General features: G+C 38.9%; 1 protein-coding gene and 1 long non-coding RNA gene across 4 annotated transcripts in view; both read right to left on the bottom strand.

Moving 5' to 3' along the window:
- Positions 1-1,151: 1,151 nt before the first annotated feature.
- SAMD8 (sterile alpha motif domain containing 8) lies at positions 1,152-15,950 on the bottom strand. 3 transcript variants are annotated; one of them, XM_065670675.1, is made up of 6 exons: positions 15,779-15,950; positions 7,225-7,829; positions 5,407-5,502; positions 4,530-4,647; positions 3,747-3,897; positions 1,152-2,852 (listed from the first exon to the last, which is right to left on the bottom strand). In XM_065670675.1, exons 2-6 carry the CDS (start codon positions 7,800-7,802, stop codon positions 2,548-2,550), a joined length of 1,248 nt encoding a protein of 415 aa, XP_065526747.1. In that variant the 5' UTR covers positions 7,803-7,829; positions 15,779-15,950; the 3' UTR covers positions 1,152-2,547. The 3 variants fall into 3 exon arrangements, with proteins under 3 accessions (XP_065526747.1, XP_065526748.1, XP_065526749.1); XM_065670676.1 differs by lacking the exon at positions 15,779-15,950 and adding an exon at positions 14,260-14,432; XM_065670677.1 differs by lacking the exon at positions 15,779-15,950 and adding an exon at positions 8,560-8,607.
- An 891-nt stretch (positions 15,951-16,841) lies between these two features.
- The window catches only part of LOC136010058 (uncharacterized), a 32,182-nt gene continuing 30,252 nt past the window's right edge, over positions 16,842-18,771 (bottom strand). The window contains exon 4 of the long non-coding RNA XR_010610747.1: positions 16,842-17,155. This is a non-coding gene — a long non-coding RNA (uncharacterized LOC136010058). The remainder of the gene's footprint in view (positions 17,156-18,771) is intronic.

Below are 18,771 nucleotides of genomic sequence, written 5' to 3'. Positions count from 1 at the left end.
GTCAGCGATAGAGAAGCAGCAATGTTTTTTAAACACTGACTCCTGAAAAAGGAGGTACAGAACTTTAAGCCTGTCAGTTACTTGCAACTGGTTTCCATTTAATTAACAAAAAGCTTACATTACCAACTTTACAGACCGACCTGTGCTCTTTTGCATGTTAGATCAGATTTTCCCATCCTATATCAATCAATTTCAAGCCTTGCTCGTGCACGTTTATAGACAGACAAATGAACTTCCAAAATTGAAGAGGGCAATTATCCTGACAATCTTTTAACCCACTTCAATGCTCACAAAACCAGTGTCTCATTACTTACCTTGGACTCGGATATTTAACATCAAGGGAATCAGCACAAAAGAACAAGCTCCCTTTAAAAAGAACTGATAGGCAATACTGATTTAAAACATGGATTTACTTAACAGAATTTGAAAAATTAGAACAAAGAGAGAAGTTTTATGCTTTAACTGTATGAACTTCATTAAAAATAGTTTTGAAATGATAGCTTTACTTTATGTAAACATTGTTACACTGGGCTGTACTTGAAAATTCTCCTGCATGTCTAAGTAGGAAAGTACTTTTTCAGTTTAGACATGGCTATGCCGGTTAGCACTGCCATGGCTCTTTTCAGAATCAACAGCTTTGCAAGTTTAAGTGCATACCTCACCACATGTTGTAATTCAGAATAGAATTCTGCACTTCCTGAGAACAGATGTTTCCTAGAGTTAAAAAAAAAAAAACCCTTATTCATAACTGTGTGTGCATTGAAAAGGCAAATATAAATTAACAAATAGAGCTCTTCTTATAAAGTCTCAAGAGGAATGTTCAGATTGCCTTTCTGAAATCAGAAAAGTAAGAACAGCAACTGAAAAGTCTTTAAGTCTTTCAGAATATTTTCTCATTTTTTTCTTAAGTGAAAGCATACTCCCCCAGTTTGGATGGCAAGAGCCATCAGTCTATGGCAGATTGAATAATATAGTATTACACCTGAAATTTTGCTTAAAAATTGGAATGTTAGAAATATAAAAGTCTGCAGAGTAGTACAACATATGTGTGCTCAATACAGAGATACTCCAAGATGCACAACTGCTCTGTGGAATAGGAGCTAAATTAGGTTAAAAAAGTAACATAAGACCAAATTAAAAGGTCTGCACCATTTTTATAATTTGCACCATTTACCTGGAAATTTTCATTTAGCATAAATCTGATTTCAGGTCTTTACGGACAACATCAGTAATGTCCCCTTACAAATGACTGAATAAGAGATCACAAACTCTGTGAACCTTGCTTAGGCATCATAGACTCAGAGACTGGGTTTGGGAGGTATGTTGCTGTGTTTGGGATTCTGTGTGTGTGTGTTTTGGGTTTGTTTTTTTTTTTTTTTAACAACCAAAACTCAACTGCTTATGGTACTTTTAGCTTTCAGTGCAGTACATGAGCAACTTAAGAACTAGTCTCTTTCCATGCTTGTTAAAAGAACATATACTCTGTGTGTTTATATAAATAAGCAAATATACTGTGTATATATATCCAGAGATAGTCACCATATTGTTGACACCAGAGTGCTAAAACATACATCAATATGAGCACTATTTCCAATACTCACTATTATTACTTTTCTTGAAAGAGTTACTACATGCATTTTCCCCATCCATTTATGGGACAGTAAGATATATGAATATAACTTTTCTGGTTTTCCAATGTTAAAGAGGTGCTCCTAAAAAACATGCACAGGTTTGGGTATAAAGCAATTAAAACCACACAGAAGTTATTTTGTGGCTTTAAACTCACTAACACTAAATTAACTTTACTTTCAGTAGATGTAGCATTTTTACTTTAACTCATTTATTTAAACACAAAAGGGAAAAGTTCCAAGTGCTAGAATAACCATAGAGACACACTGATAGACTAGACTAAATAAGCTCTTATTAAAATAAAACATCATCACTGCATAGTCACAAGGCAGACTTTCATTTTTGGCAACCTGTATGCAGACCATTTGTACTGTTGATTTAACAGTTAAGAGACCCTTTTAGCAAGGAACAATACTGCTTTCTTCATTATGACACAGTACTCCTCAATCTTTAAGTATAAACAGAGTTTGTTTTGAAATTACATTTACGATTTTTAAAAGAAAGTCTTCATAAAGTTCTAATTTTTTAGTAAGTAAAGGTAAAGGCTGGCATGTCAAATAACAGATTATTTGGACCTGTAAATAAAAACCCCATTATATTCAGTACAAGCAGTATTTGAGGTTAAAGTTACATAAACATTCACAAAGAACCTTAGTAAGGGTAACATTATTCTGGTTTATATTCATGGTTCACTGATAGCCTTTACCAGTCCCCATTGTTTTCTATTTTAGCAACAAGAAAACAAAACACAGCCCTGTGAGCATGGGAACACCATCTTATGGCTAAGAATCAAAGACAAAGGGAAGGAGATCACAGAGTGAAAATTACTACTTTACATTCCCCACACATACACACACACTAGCCTTGTAGGATCTTAGTCATAAGCTTCATAAAAATGTGAACTGACTTACACACTCTTCAGCCAATCAATCTTTTCAGTATAGTAGGTTTTGAAAAAGGCCAGCAATACTCATTTGGAACAGTACCATTAACATTGCATTCAAAAAAAGAAAACATAGGAAACCAGATCCTTGCTCTCCTACTCTGTTGATATGCTCTAGTATTAGCCAATGTATGGTAATACAAAAAGAGTCTTGTAGTGATGTAAAAGGCAATGAAGACATCTATAGAGTAATGTTCATGTGCAGCCAAAATGAAGAAGATTCCAAAGAGATTCAGGACCCAGGACAAGGTGTGCAAGAAGTTCCAGCTCCTTGGCGTATCTAGAAGAAAACAGAAAACAACTAACCTTGAACGTCTCAAAAAATCTGGGTAATTATGAAATCCAGGCCTAGATATTTCAAGGTTTTCTACAGATTTTTTCATCCAAAAATGTGATGAACTTACTGTCTCCATGTGGAAATATTGTTTAAATCTACAGGTCCAATAAAGCCAACAAAAACAACAGCACAAATCATAAATGTCTTATCACTTCATAACTTCATTTATAAATACAGCTATTAAGCATTTATGAACAGAGTATCCTAAAATGGTTTAGGACTACACAAAGCAGAATTCTTTGTTCAACCAACTTCTTTTAATGAAAACCACACTTTTTCTCCATGTACTAAGTGAAAAAACATCATAAAACACATAATCCTGTTCAAAACATATCAAATCATACTTTGTATTTACAGAAGAGCACTACTGTTTCATATATTCTCATTCATTATGAGGTTTGGTAGTTCGGCTTTATGGATTATTCTAAATGTACAGCCAGGTATTCTGCCTAACAGGGATCAGTGTCAGGTATGTAGGGAAGTGCACAGGAACAGACAATCTTAAGTATCTTCCCTAGTACTGTCTCATTAGCAAGCTAGAAAGCCTTTCTAATTTTCTTGGCTCAGGTGTTCTTTCAAATGTGCCCTATTCATCTCTCCACTAATCTAGGTGCTGTTGCTTTCCTGCCTGTAAGTGAACTGTCTCAAACCTGAGAAAGGGCACAGCTATTTTATTTGTTTGCTTAAATGTTACACACTGAACTTTTTGAGGAGGTCAAGCACCAGCTACTCACTTAAGGACATTTAAGTATTTGTACTCTTGCACCCTTGGTTGACAGCAAGCAGCCCATATTCTTAACACTTAAGGACATTTAAGTATTGATGCTCTGTACTTACATTCTGTAACAAAGAAGTTGAGCATTGTCAGGACGACAGTGTGGCCACTGAACATATAATCTCCACACGTATGTACTCCGGTCAGAGTCATGCCAAAACCACTCCATATTGCAAATGCCCGCTGGAGTTTTGCCCAAACATTGCCATACAACTGAAAGACAGCAATATTAACATTTACTATGTTCTAACCCCACTTCCTGAGCAGTTGTCTTGAAAGTTAGCTTTATAACACTATGCTTATTTAATACATTTATCATGTATTTATTATGGGTCTTTCATTAAAATGCAAGTTATCAACCTCCCAATGTGTCCTTGTCAAATTTCCAATATATTCAGCTCAACCCTCTTCTAACTAGAGGTTCAGATAAAACCACAAAATCCCATGTTCTATAGAATGCCCCTTATTAGAAGGGATGAAATAAAAGGAGTTTGAGGGGGTTTTTTTCAGCATCCAACAAGACAGATGCAATTACTCCACTTTCAGCCTTTCTTCATGAAGTCAATATCTTAAATGCATGCCTCTCCAAGGTACTCTCTCCAGTTTACATTGTAAAATATTCTCAACACCCCTCCCTGAGTAACTATCTCCTCTCCAAAGAGGCAAGTGCTTCTAAGACTCCTAAGGACAATGGCAATTAACGAAGGGGCATTCCATAATGAGTGGAACAGGAGAGAACATCACTGTTCTTACTAACACACATACAACGTTATGGTCACACCAATCTTAATCATATATATAAAAAAATATATAAATAAATTATTTAAAGCATTTTAAGTTTTTACCTTTCCAGTACACTGCAAGTGCTGGCCTGGCACAGAGAGTGAGGTAACAAACATTGTAATGCAGCGTAATAAGAACACTGTCCCCATGAGGCTGCACAGCCTTCTCAGAAGTATAGATCTGGGGAAAGTACATAGGAATTGATTGCAACAATCCTAACATACTGTATTTTTAAATCAGGAAGGTTATGACAAAAACATTTCCCCACATCCCAAATTAATAAAATTAAATTAATTAAACCATGACACCTATACAGTCCCGTCATCATTGCTGCAAGTTTCACAGTAATTTTGTTGTTTAATTTTTATTTTTTTAAAGCAGTACTTGCTTGTTTCACATGACAGCGAGAGACACTGTAGCAAGCTTATTGTCATGCAAAGGTATAGCTCCACTCCTCTGCAGCTACACTTGTCCTAGCTTTGGCATTCACACCTTCTGCTGACAAACCAATAAAAATCAACAAACTGGTAAAAATTTAACAAAAAACATGCACTCACACAAAAGGGTTTTCTACCATTTTATGACAGCAAGCTGCCAGGCTGGCTCAGTCATCCTGTGGAATTTCATTTCCACAGTATTCTCTAATATACAAAATTGTTAGAGTATGAGGGTATATACTGGCAGCTCTCTGAAATACCTATGTTCTGAAGGAAACTACATAGAGATTTGGTAGAAAAGTAAATTCAGATTATTCCTTTGTAAGATTCACAAGTGACCATTCTTGATTAACTCCTCCTGAACCCATTTTTTTAACCAGGACATATTAGAAGCTTATAATATCCCTACTGAATGGAAAATCTTAAACAATCATCACAACTTTTTGTTACAGTCCTTTCTCTGAATCAGAGTACCAGTTAATTCAAATTTTATATACTGTACCTGTGTTTATGAAGCAGAAGAACCAACAGCCAAATGTAGCAAAGAATTACACCACATACTTCAGTCATAGCAAAAGCCCATGGGATTCTAGGGACACTAACAAAAAAAGATGAAGCAAGGAAGTTAACTTAAAAAACAAAGGCTTAATTTTTATTTCTAGTCTCAGTATTGAGAATGAAGGCATATAAAGTTCTAACTACAAAACTAACTCGCATTAATCTGACAAGAGTTTAAACTACAGCCAAAAATTCTTTTGTTAAACAGAATGAAATTTTACTTAATTAAAAATTATCTCCTAATAATTATTTTCAGCATTTACAAATAATTCACTAAGTCAAACAAAATGACCAGTATGCTCTCTTAATTTACATGTGCGATTTATTCACAGGATGTGCTCCTCTACCATTGTTTCTCAACAGGCTTTTTTGTTCTGACACAAACTTGCATCATGTCAGTTATGTTGCTTATGCTTGCAAGAACGCCATGTCAACACAATTAATGAAATGCTGCAAAGTCTAAAATCCTAAACACTTGTGACAAAGCCAAATGACAGAGAAAAGCATTAGGAAAAATAAGATCTGTTTCCAAAGTTAGATCTCAGTAATAATCACTATATGCAAGTCTTTTGGCCTTGCTTGTCAAGAGATTTAGGACTTTCTTGCACACACACGGCACCAGTAACAACTTCCACTCCACAAATTCACCAAAATACAGATCAACAGATTTCAAGAGAGGCTGCTCCTCCTAGCTTTGTGTTTTCCCTGATGCAAAGGGGCAGCAAAGCACTGCTCAAATGCTAGCTTTGTAGTAATCTCCTCACATTGTTTTGCAAGCTGCTGTTTTCTGACCTCCCCATCCTCCTGCCCACTGAATACCATGGTAGTGCCACCCTGTGAACAAAATCCAGTAATGCCATAGCTCATGTTCTCTCTCCACTTGCTGAATTATATCTACATTTACTGGGGATTCTGCACACTTACTTGAAAGATTAGACTTCTACTGGCATTATGAAAAACATTAATGAAAATGGAAATTACTGGCAGTAATAAGATCACAAAGACTGAACTCTTAACTCTTTTAAAACCCTCTAGGCAATAAGCCCTCTATGGTGCAAGTGTATCTCCTCAAAGGGAGTATTTATCCTCTATTAAATCTGTAGTCAATGACTGAATTTCACCTTTGCTACTGTGTCTCTTTTTTGCCTGAAGTGAAATATTTCCTTTAAAAAGGAGTGGTTACTGTGTAAGTCACTACACTGTTTTAGTACACAGATACTCTATGGTTAAAAAAGATACTGGTCTATTCAGTCTACTTCAGTCTCCCTAAACCATTTTCAACAAATTGACAGCAGGTAGACAGCAAAAATACACTATCTATGCTACTCTCTTTCAATTTCTTGCTCACTAGCAGACCAAAATATTCCTCCATTCAAAGATCTTCTATATCAAGACAAGTTAGACTTCATAGCAGCACTTGGATTTTAGAAAAAGCATATGGCTGTTTATCTATGCCAGCTGACCATCACCCTTTCTACTAGAATGAGAGGTTAAACAAATTAATGCCTGTGTTGTGATTAGCTAAAGATGTAGAATTAAATATGTATGTCAGATCAACAGCTCGAATTATTTTCCCTTAAGGAAGACTAAATCTCTGTATCTAATTGATGCACATTTCAGTCTTAGTAGAAGGGTTTAGTATAGTCCAATTACTATTTCTCAGAGGCATCTTCAAGAGCACATGAAATTTTAAGAATGAAGAAAAGACAGCCTATATTTTAACTATCAATTTACTATTTTGTTTTAAAGGAAAATTTCTTACCTATCTAGAAATATGTCTGGTAGAGGTGGATACGTTTGCATGTCAGGTACTCGCTCATGTACTATAACCATAACGAATGATGTAAAGCCAAACACTATGAAGACATACACACAACTTAAAATTGTCTTCCAATATTCTGGGTCCAGTCTTCGTGTAGAGTGCTTATTTTTTCCATTTGCATATTGATACTGATCACCATTTGAGTCAGTAATTGGTCCATCATAGTCCCGAGGTACTTCACCATTACAAAACCAATCTGTGCCCTGTAGTGAACCAACACTTGGGCCTGTGCCAACATGACTATCACTGTTGTAACCCAGCTCTTCTAGGACATCAATATGTTGCTTTTGTAGTTTGCGTATGGACAACATTAGCCTTTTGATATCCCCCAGGACTTTGATTTCCAAAGGAGGGGATCGTAAATCATACTCAGTAAGTGTCAGCAACGTAATTCCATCTAGCCTGTGTCTATTGCACAAAACATCCACATATTCACAGAAGCCTTCTTCCTTCAGCCACTTGGCCACGTTCTTGGTAGTCCAACGTCGAATGCAAAGCTGGCTACTGCCTGCCATCATCCTTCTCTATACGCCAATAAAATTGACCTGTCACATATTGGAGAAAAAGACAAGACCTGAATGTTTAACAAAGATTAACAAAATGCCAATGTATTTTGTGTGTTTAGATGCTTAATTAGCAAAAGTTTTTTTTATAGAAGAGCCAGCTAAAAACCAGGCATATAATTAATTAGGTAAATAATATAAAAATGCTTGTAAAACATTTTTATTCACACAAAGCTAAATTACGATTATCTCACTTGTTCCTAAACAGAAATTTAAATCTACCAAAAAGCTTAATTCATTAAGTTGTTTTTTTTTTTAATTATTTTGTTAAAATAAATTGAGTTTATCAATTGTACCAGGAGATGGAAAACAAAGTTTACTCTTTTTAAATACCAGTTTAATCATTAGTCTCTTCCACTGTTTGCAGTTCATAAACTAAGCAAGAAAGTATAGCCAGCAACCACATAAAACTAAATTAAAGCTAAAATAATACATTACAGGTCCAATACATTCCACTGTTTTAAAAAATACACTGAAGCTTTGCTGGCATGACATTTCCCCTGAAGCCCTTCCCCAGTAAACCTAAGACTAGGTATCTACAATAATATGGATCTGAGGCATCTCAGTTATATGCTGATGGTGCAGCCATCACATTTATATCTTTGTTTGAGCTGAGTAATTTATACGCTTATTATATTGCAAATACTTTAAAATATTCAGCTTTCCAAATAACATTACTAAAAATTAAGCATTAGCTTTAATTCCAAAGTACCTTCAAAAGTTATGTGGTAAAACACACAAATTCCAGAAAATATGTTTTGTCTTCATACAGATTTCTCAATAACTGCTTTCTTGACTCTAGTACATTGTCAGATGAAGGCAAGACATCTCAGGAACATTTTAGTTACTTGGAGGTGTCAAGTCACCAGAACAATTTAGAACAACCACCAGAAAAAAAAAATATATAACCACAGAACATTATGTGGAATACACAGAAAAACTTGAAAAGGCTACTGGTGATGTCAAAGTAATAAAAAGCTTATCCAATATTTAAGACCTACAGCGGTACAGAATGGATTTGTGCATAATTTATATTTGGTGGTTTATGTACAGCTACCATCCAAGAAACAGCTAACATTTCACAACTCTTCTTTGGTACTCAAAAAAAGTCCAATTAACTAGCATGCTTCAATCATGCTAACCAGATCTCAGAAAATACAAGACAGTACAATACACCAATGCCACATACATCACTCAAGGTTTTCAGACTGAAAAGAAGGGAACGATCTATTTAATCTATTATTTAGCTTCTGTATATAGTGAACAGGTACTCTAACCCATCATGAATATTCAACAAAGGTGTATATCTTTTTCAGGGGCACAGCTCTCCCAAAACCAGGAGCTCTTTCCTCTCACTTCTCTCTTTAAAGAGATACTATATCTCTTACTGTTAGAAATAGCTCTTCTCCTAATTATTGGATGCAACTTTTTCCTTCCAGCTTATAATAGGACCACATCCTATTTTATTCTCTATTAGAGAAGATTCAATTTTTCCAATGATATTTCCCAGCAGTGCAAAAAGAAATAGTTCATAAGAAAATGAGTCCACAGATCTAACTTGCTCTTAAAACAGATTTATGGGAGTGGTACTTCTGAAGACACTCTCTCTTGAGTTGACTGTATATTAATGACATGTACTTAATGCATAGTTTTAAATTGTCAAAACTCCATACATGGTCAATATGTCTATAAGCTTTAATACCTTGATTTAAACAGTTGCCAAAACATCCATAAACCACTACTAGAACCTCTGCATTTACTGCACTTTTCCTTCTCCATATGAAATGGGTTTTTTTCATTTCTATGTTATTTTACTATTTTTGAAAGTCTGGCTCAAGACAACTGTAACAACTACTTTGCTCACAGAGCTATTAACAAAAGAAATTACGAAATTTAGTTTGTAATAAGTGATCAGTTATTTGACCTTTTTTGGTACTACATATTTTTACTTGACTCCAGTGTTGTGGTTTAACCCCAGATGGAAACTAAGTACCACACAGGTGCTTGCACAGTCCCCCATCCTGTCCCAGTGGACTGGGGATGAGAGTCTCAACCCAGACTCATGGATTGGAATAATAACAGTTTAATAATTGAAATGAAGTAAAACAGAATAACAATAACGACAACAAAAAGGGAGATAATGAAAGAAGAGAGATGCGAATAAAATCCAAGAAAGACAAGGGATGCACAATACAGTCACTCTCTACCCACTGGCTGATACCCAGCCCGTCCCCAAACAGTGACTGGTGGCTCCTGGTAAACTCCCCCCAGTTTATATACTGAGAATTATATTCTATGGTATGGAATATCCCTTAAGCTAATTTGGGTCAGCTGTCCTGGCTGTGCTCCATCCCAGCTTCTTGTGTACCTCCTCACTGGTAGAGCATGGGAAACCAAAACGTCCTCGATTAGAGTCAGCACTACTTAGCAACAACTAATCAGTGCATTATCACCGTTATTCTCACACTAAATCCAAAACATCCAGTAAAACAAGCAAACAAAACTTGAGCTGCTCATCTGGATTTAAAGCTTTCCTTACTCAGAAATACAGATGGAATACTGAAAAAAGTTAATCATGGTGTATTTTATAACACTGTAATAATCAGAAGTTTTCTACAAAAACAGTGAATTTAGACTCACCAAAAATACACTCAGCTTATGATTTGCCTTCTAACTCAAGCAAAGGGCAAAGGCAGGAAACTCTCCCTAACCTAGAAGAATTCTGTCTATTTGTCACAAGTCAGGTAGCCTAACACCAGCCTAGTGTTTCTTCATCTGGCACTGAGGGAATAAAAATCAACCCTTACCAAACAGGCAACAGAAGTAACCTTACAACACTGAATGAGCATACTCATCAAAGGTCACTACTGAATGGGCTGGACCTGGGAGAGTCTATATCAATCTTAAGATGCACCTGAATGGACCTGCTCCTGTTTTCTAATGCTCTCAAAGACATTTAACCAACTGGAAAAGATAAAGAAATCAAAAGGAGAAACAAGCACTTACAAAACAAAACAAAAAACACGTATCATTGCTCACAGCAGGTAGCTAATTTTGTCAAAATAGTAACATAATAGATTAGTTTTGATGACAAGGCAATTTCTTTTAACTCAGAAACTGCCTTCTCCTTCAAACTACTCATTTAGTGCCACTTTCGTAGTTTGAAATGCAAAAAGCACTTATCCTCACATTCTTTGCACCTGGAATACAATACAGATCTCTGTGCCAACAGCTCCTATTAGTTTTTTAAGCTTAAGGATGCTACGTAGTATCTCCAACACCACCAGCCTGCAAAGCAAGACTGAGGAACACAGCAGATGAGACCAAGCCACCTAGAAAACCATACCTGTCTTTTGAAAGAAAACAGCACTGGTAACTACTTGGCCTTCTACATTACTGGTTTCATTGGTTAAACCAGATAATGGATAACATTACTCAGTAATGAATAACGTGCATGAGTAATACAGAGCAAGCAAAAAACTTAAGCATCAGAAGGCAAAATGCACTTTTTTTGCCTGACATCAGCAACATTTGTAGCTAGCTAGTTGATTACTGTGACGTTATACTTAGTCAGCTCATCAGCAGCATGTATCATGTGTCCTGTTTCCCTTTTTCCTTCCACAGCCTTTTAATTAACACCACGAACACAACTGAATATGAACTTAAAGCACATGTGTGTAAGTATTTTTAAAGAAAAAATGTTACTGTAGAAGCCATGAACATTTCTGCCATTTGGTTAGGGCATTTTAAGAAGAGATGCTCCTGAGAGGCTGAGTATACCCTAGTCATGAGCACAATATTTTTCTTGGATTTGTATTTAAATACGGAAAATTAATCTCTCTCAAAATGATTGTATGTAATTCTATCATGTTTTCCCCTACTGAATTACTGCCAGTCAACCATTAAGTACCAACTTTCCTAGCATACACACTTTGAGTCAGTATACTGAAGTAAAAATATGGAAAAAGTTGTTACCACTACTCTACCCAAGCAGAAGTAGTAATTATAGCACACTAACATTAGGCTGCAATCTTGTTACAGAAACAAAACTTGATTACACCAGAACCACAGCTGAAGGGTTAAATAAGATCCTAGTTACTCTGCAGCAGATAGCGGAATGCAGTCTGGATTTGTTTATTCCAGACACGTGTGCAAAACTACCAGCACCACCACTGCTTCCGCACCTGCCCTCCTGGGCCTGGGAAAACCTGTGGCTCTCTTTGCTGACATGCCTCTTGACTTCCCCCCCACCAGAGCTCAATTCTCACTATCCTTGGAAGGACTTTTAGAAAGAACACTGGAAAAACTATTAGATATCAAGTGATTTAACCTACAGTTCTTTGCATAAGATTTCAAGCTGAAGTTCATATACAGGCAGCTCCAACTCAGCCCCTCCTTCACTGGGTCTGCTAGGCTAGGAGCACAACATCCCACATTTCAGGGGAAAAGTTTTTCTGTATAAAGCCTGCTGGTTAGCAATGTGGGTGAGAGCCAGATTTGAGCTCCACAGCACAAAAAAGCCATACACAAAAACATGCACTGGGCCAGCCTGCAATAAGGCAGCTATTGTCACATACCAACTTAGTAATGCTGTGCTGGAAAAAGAACATACAGCACTGCCTTGTTATGCATCAAAACCCTTGGACACCCTGCTGACTTGCAGCAGAAGCTAGTCACTTGCTCTTCCTGAAAACTCAATTTTTCAGTGCTTATTTCAAGCAAATAGCACCAGAGGTTTCACTGCTATACAGTATACAGTGACTTCATCCTTACCTTCTAAATGCCACCATATATAGTACAGTATCTTGTAAACACAAGAACACTTGCGAAAACAATACATGATTTTTCAAGTGCTTGTAATACAATAACTACCATGCTGTATGTTAAACTAATCAAATATAGCACAATACCCACCATGAGACTGAAAAATTGGCGAAGTATTTTCCTGAAGCCAGCATACAGTAATTTCAAATGCAGAAAGATCTCTGCAAAACTTGCATTCAGTTTTAGTGACTTTGCTGTCAAGTTGTTTCAGTAACATTTCTAGTAACTGAGATTATCAGCAGTATTTCATCTGTACCCAAGCATCTTAATGCTATTTATGAAGGTAAGATAGGAAATGTCATATAGTAACATGCATTTAGTTTACTCCATGTCTTAAGTTTTAAACCATCAAGGAAAACATGCTTTTCAAGAATCATTTACTGAAGTGCTCCATTGTGGAAAATATAGAACTGATACTGTAAAAATCAAAGACTAGTTCCATATACTTGGAAGAGTCCTTATGTTGGAACGCCTCCATGCAAAACCGACAGCAGCTACTACAGAAAGTCCTCCTGAAAGCTAAAAATATTTGTCTTAAGAACCACTAAGTGCAGTTACATACTGCAGCAAGCTAACTGCTCCCTGACTTTTACACCTCATTAAACCAAATGGGTTGTACTACACTCAAGTGAACACTTAGAGCAGCTCAACTCCTAATCTACTAGCCACCTAACAAAACATTTTTTTATCCTACCACCATAATTCAAGACACACTCAAGTGATTTTTAAACAACTGATCAAGTACTCCAACCACTTCTCTTAGGATGTAATTCACAGTATTTCATTAATACTTGTACAAGACCTTGAACATTTCACATGCTAAATGTCAAGTGTCAAGTATTTGTTCCTCCAACTTCAAGAAATAATATATCCATCTCCTAACAGAATGTCTGCTCCTCTTTATTCTTATTCAATCTAGCAGTGAAACAACTCAGGTCTGCTTTTCCCCTCTTATTGCCTTCCTTTCTTCCCACACTCTCACCTTAGGATGGAAATAGAGGAGGACATGAACAAACTCTCCATTAACAGTATCTGAAGTGAAACTGTGCTTGTTCTTAATCTCCACAATCATTTACAACCTGACCTTTCTGGTCTAGTGAAAAATCTATGAGAGTTCTTCATATAGAGGCATTAAAATAAATTAGAAATAAAAAAGTTTTAAAAGTTATGCGGTTATCAAATAAACATGTATAAAGTAGTATGGTTTATGGACCTCAACCAGCTCAACAGGCTGCAAAACTGAGCTCTGTACAAAGCAAAGTGATAGCATAGAGCCTGAAAAGACTGCAACTTTTACGCTAACCTGCGTTTTCACTTCTATACTACAAAAAAAGGCCCCAACCGGCCAACAAAAAGGTCACACAAAATAGCAAACAACGTAATTCAAAATTCTTGCTCTTTACAAACATACAGAATGTACCCTTCACGTCTAAGTAGCACTTGCGCAACAAAAAACTTACGAAACTTCCCAAAGAATTTCCTTCCACTGGGTATAAAAATCATTTCACCAGAATCCTGTGAGTTATTTCCACCTTTTTTTATATCACAGAAAGCCAAAGGAGAAACAAGACCAGAGGCATTTCCTTACCTCTGATATCCAGCAAGAGGCACCCCCTACCAAACATGAGGGGCACTTAAATGCCAGGAAATATCCCGCTGAGCTCTTGCCACTCCGGAACACAGCACGATCAGCTGCGCTGTGGAGGTGGTACAGGCGCCATGTCCAGCTGCACATGGGAGCTCTTTGGAAATGAAGCACACGTGGCACAAGTGGAAACTTCCATCAAGTCATAGAATGGTCATCTTACAACACAGAACGTGCATTGGGTTTTTATAAAGCAAATTTTGCTAACTGAAATATCAAATACAAAACCATGAGACCACTTCAGTTACAAACCAATACATACATGAACATTAAAACTGCCTCTCCTTTGCCTCTTCTTCCATTAACTTACAGAGCTGAACAACCTTACCCTTTTGAATTATTTCTTTAAAATAGCAATCATTAAACGAATCATTAATACAGAAGGCCATCTAAGGTGTTAGCGACGTAGATTTGAGACACTGAGCAGATAACAGTTCCAACAGTGCTTCAACTTCCTGTGCACACTCAAGCCTTAAATTCACACAGTCTGTCCCACACAGGCACACTCCTCCATTTAATCCTGAACCTCGCAGAGCATGCATGCAAACAGGGTAACAGCACTTTGCCTCGTAATTATCAAATCCTACATGCTCAGAACCATTTTTACCCAGAACTAAATACTCTGCTCTCAGGAAACCCACCAATTTTATACCATTGGCAAAGAAAATCAGACAGCTGCATATCAGTTTCGACCTGGTACAACTGCTTCGTTATCGAACTGCAAGACTGACACAAAGCATCACTCCCAGCGATGTGCTGTTCCCTGTGCAGGCTGAAGCAGTAGTGAGAACCCAAACGATTTCCATCTCTTCCCAGACCTGCACAGTAACAGCACGCCCCGACCCACCTGGTGTGTGACCCACTCGCGGATCCTGCCTCCTCCCTGACACACACTCTCACGCCCTGTCTCCTAGCGAGGCTTTCTCCTGGTTGATCACGGTTGAATAGAACATACACAAAGCTCAGAACGACATCGACCCAACCAGGCACCAGGACTAAACCACTTCATCCGCTCCACACCGGACGAAGTAACTTAAGCGAGAAACACGCACGATTTTTAGTGTCTGAGCAAACTGGTTTCCTCAAAAGCCAGCTCCGAAAGCGCAGGGCTGCGCGGTCGACAGCCTGTCTGCCCGCCCGGGGTGGCGACCGCACCTCCACGCTGGACAGGATTTCAGCGACAACAGGCAATTCGAGAGGCTTTTCCCCCGCTCCTGCGGCAAACGCGGCTGCTCTCCCACAACACAGCCACCGGAGCGGCGCAGCCCTTCCCCTCCCGAGCCCCGCGGAGCCCGCCCGCAGCCCGCACACACAGCGGAGCCAGCCCGCAGACCGAGCCGCTCAGCAGCGGGCTTCCCTCCCAAGGCCCGGGGGGTCCCGGCGCTCCGCTGTGGGGAGGCGCACGACCCCCGCGGGGAAGACCGAAGAGGAGCGGCCCACCCCGCACGGCCCCGCACCTCACCTGCCGCCGCCGCCGCCGCCGCAGCAGCGCTAAGTGGCAGTGCCGCAGCTCCCGGCCCCAGAGCGACGGCGCCGGGTCCTGCGCGCCCTCCCTCGCTCCGGCGGCGGCAGCAGCGGCGGCGGCCACCGCCACCACCCCATCACCCTGCCGGAAGTGGCGGCCGGCGGCGCCAGCGCGCCCCAGGAGGCGGAAAGGGCGGGTACGGCGCGGGGCAGCTTCCGGCAGGGGCCGCGGCCGTTGGCTCGGTGGAAGTGTTTGTTACGTGCAGGTGAAGTGGGAGCTCCTTCGGGCTGTGTAAGACGCCCCTAACGTGTGTAGGTGATGGCAGCACGTAGTTTAAAAGGCATAAAAATAAGCGGCTCCTAATCCCTACAGAGAGTTGCTGCAGGGAGAATTACACAATCATCATAGAATGGTTTGGGTTGGAAGGGATCCTATAGAACATCTAGTTCCACCCCCCGCCATGGGCAGGGACACCTCCCACTAGACCAGGTTGCTCAAAGCCCCATCCAGCCTGGCCTTGAACACTGCCAGGAGTTGGGCAGCACCAGCTTCTCTGGACACCCTGTGCCAGTGCCTCACCACCATCACAGTGAAGAATTTCTTCCCTACGTTGGGTCTAAATCTCCCCTCTGTCAGTTTAAAACCATCCCCTCTTGTCCTGTCCCTACAGGCCCTTGTAAAAAGCCCCTCTCTGGATTCCTTGGAGTCCCCTTTAGATAGAAGATTGTTGCAAGGTCTTCCCGAAGCCGCCTCCAGTCCGAACAACCCCAGCTCCCTCAGCCTGTCTTCATAGAGGAGGAAGCAGGGGTATCTTTACTTTTCTAACTGAAAAAGAACAGAACATGCTTAAACCAGGCTAAAGGTATAAAACTGGTCCCGGAAGATACTATTATTTTTTTCCAGCATGATCTTTCTGCCCATCATAGGGAAGTACCTTAGTACAGCCTGGATGTGAGAAAGAGATGAGAGGCTTCTAACCACACTAAATGGGATTTTTCATTGATTTTTTATGAGATGAATTAACACATAGAGTGATCATGACATAATTTTAAAACCCAGTAGTGTAGTAATGAAAATATCCCCATTCTTCATCAAAGACGTTTGTCAAGACAAAATAGCAGGGGAAACTTACAGGACCCTCATCCTGTCAATTTTCATATCAAGCAGTCATTACAAGAGATTGCTTTTCTCTTTAGATGCACTATTTTTGGCACCATTATTCTTTCCTGATGTCTGTAGAAAAAAATAAATAAGAACTGGCAGCTGTCTGGCAGCACTCAGTCATATCCAGGGTGATATAAAGCACAGATGTGAACAGCACAGATGACTTATGAAAGCTTCAAGTAGGTACTATAACTTCAGGAGCTCCGTAACCTATAAATAATACAAATGAAGAGGACAGAAGGAGACAGACAAATTAGAAACAGATGACTTCAGAAATAAATTGATTTTGTATTCAAGTGCCCCTGGCAGCAGCCAGCCTTTTGGAGCGGTCTAAAGAATGTTCAGAATTTGCTTTGGTGATGGTGCAATTGCTAGGAGGTCCAAGACAAGTCTAAGTTGCAGCATCAGTTGAAGTAAAAAGCAGGAGCCAGCATAACTGCATTAAGTTAATGACACTGGCCTTTCCAGAGAACTGGAGCTTGTGTTCTTTCTTCAGGGAGGGGAGAAAAAGGATTTTTTTGCAAAGCTTACATGTGAAACAAGGAAATCTTGCATTTCAAAATGCTTCAAAGCTTCTCAAGTTGTCATCAAGCAATCTAATGCAAATACCCATGATTGTAGAATCTCAATTGTAGTGGGCTTTATATTTTAAGTAGTCCAAATAGTGATTATCCAGAAGAGACACAAGCTGTAATAACTGCTGCTTATTGCCACATACCCTGATACTCATTCAAAGATAATTATTTCTAAGCAGTTTGGGTTTTCTACCAAATAATGTGTAGTTTCCAGATGAATTACTGAAGTCAGAGGGAATGTTCCACTTTCTTTACCAGTTTAGCACCCCCTGCAAACAATATAGGAATTAAGTGCAGTTTCAGTCCTTGCAATGTTCCCCTCTTTACATGCACTAGGTGAAAAACTGACAAGTCTGAATTCATCAGTGACAAACCATAGGGCACATTTGTATGAATCTGAAAAAAAACCCCACAAAACATCAACAGACCTTGTCTTCCTGTTAGTAATGGATCACCTGTTCATAAAGTTGAAAACTGAGGTGATCTTGCTTACTCCAGGTCCACACATTGATATTAAATATAACTAGCAGTTTTCTGAGAAGGAAAACAGATTTATAGAGAGCAAGGCCATTTAGCTAAACAAGAATTTCTATACTACATGCATTCTTCACTTTTTCTGCCATGAATTTTTCTTCACCAGCTGCCAGTCAGTCACAACTTTTTGCACACTCCCAGGTGCCAAGTTGATACAATTTACAATGCATTGCTGCATTTGCTTGTATCTGAAAAACAGTTTTAAGCTAAAAATGTAAAAATAAGCAAAAACTGAAATTAAAAATTATTGCAAAAATAGCTGTAGAAGGCTGCAGAACTGTCTCATCACTGAACAGGTTACCGTGTCAGGGCCTTAAGTAGGGACCTGGAGCTAATTCACCTTTGGGGATCTTGTTGTTAGCCTTTTTGAGGAGGTGCCAGGAAAGTGCTGCTTTGTTCAGAGTCCTGTGGCTTTGTAGTGTGTTCGGTTTTTTTAAAAGAAAAGAACCATAAACGTGCAGTAGAATCCGCCAGCTCACCAGATTGCTGGAAGGAAGCAAAAATGAAAGAAAAAGTTTCCTTATCCTGTTTCCGTACACTGTTTATAGCAAGACCAGCAATCCGCTCACAAACAATTCCCAAATTCATTCTCCAGGTTTTAGAAGTTCAGGTTGGAAAATGAGCGGCATTTATATATGCATGTGAAGTTTACCGGCCCTAAGGTATGTTATATCAGCAACAGATTTCCATGCAGCGAACCCTTGGCCAAGAGCTGCA

The sequence above is a fragment of the Lathamus discolor genome, chromosome 3, assembly GCF_037157495.1.
Source record: "Lathamus discolor isolate bLatDis1 chromosome 3, bLatDis1.hap1, whole genome shotgun sequence".
Lineage (NCBI taxonomy): Eukaryota > Metazoa > Chordata > Aves > Psittaciformes > Psittacidae > Lathamus > Lathamus discolor.
Note: the sequence above shows the minus strand (reverse complement) of the source record. Positions and strands in the feature narration are given on the sequence as shown.

What these genes read in the sequence shown, in the direction of transcription:
- SAMD8 (XM_065670675.1), bottom strand. Translation starts at nt 7,802, where the DNA reads ATGATGGCAGGCAGTAGCCAGCTTTGCATTCGACGTTGGACTACCAAG. An exon ending in CCAGACATATTTCTAGATAG is followed by an intron (nt 5,503 to 7,224) that starts GTAAGAAATTTT and finishes TTTTTTTGTTAG; the next exon opens with TGTCCCTAGAATCCCATGGG. An exon ending in ACTTGCAGTGTACTGGAAAG is followed by an intron (nt 3,898 to 4,529) that starts GTAAAAACTTAA and finishes GCTGTCTTTCAG; the next exon opens with TTGTATGGCAATGTTTGGGC.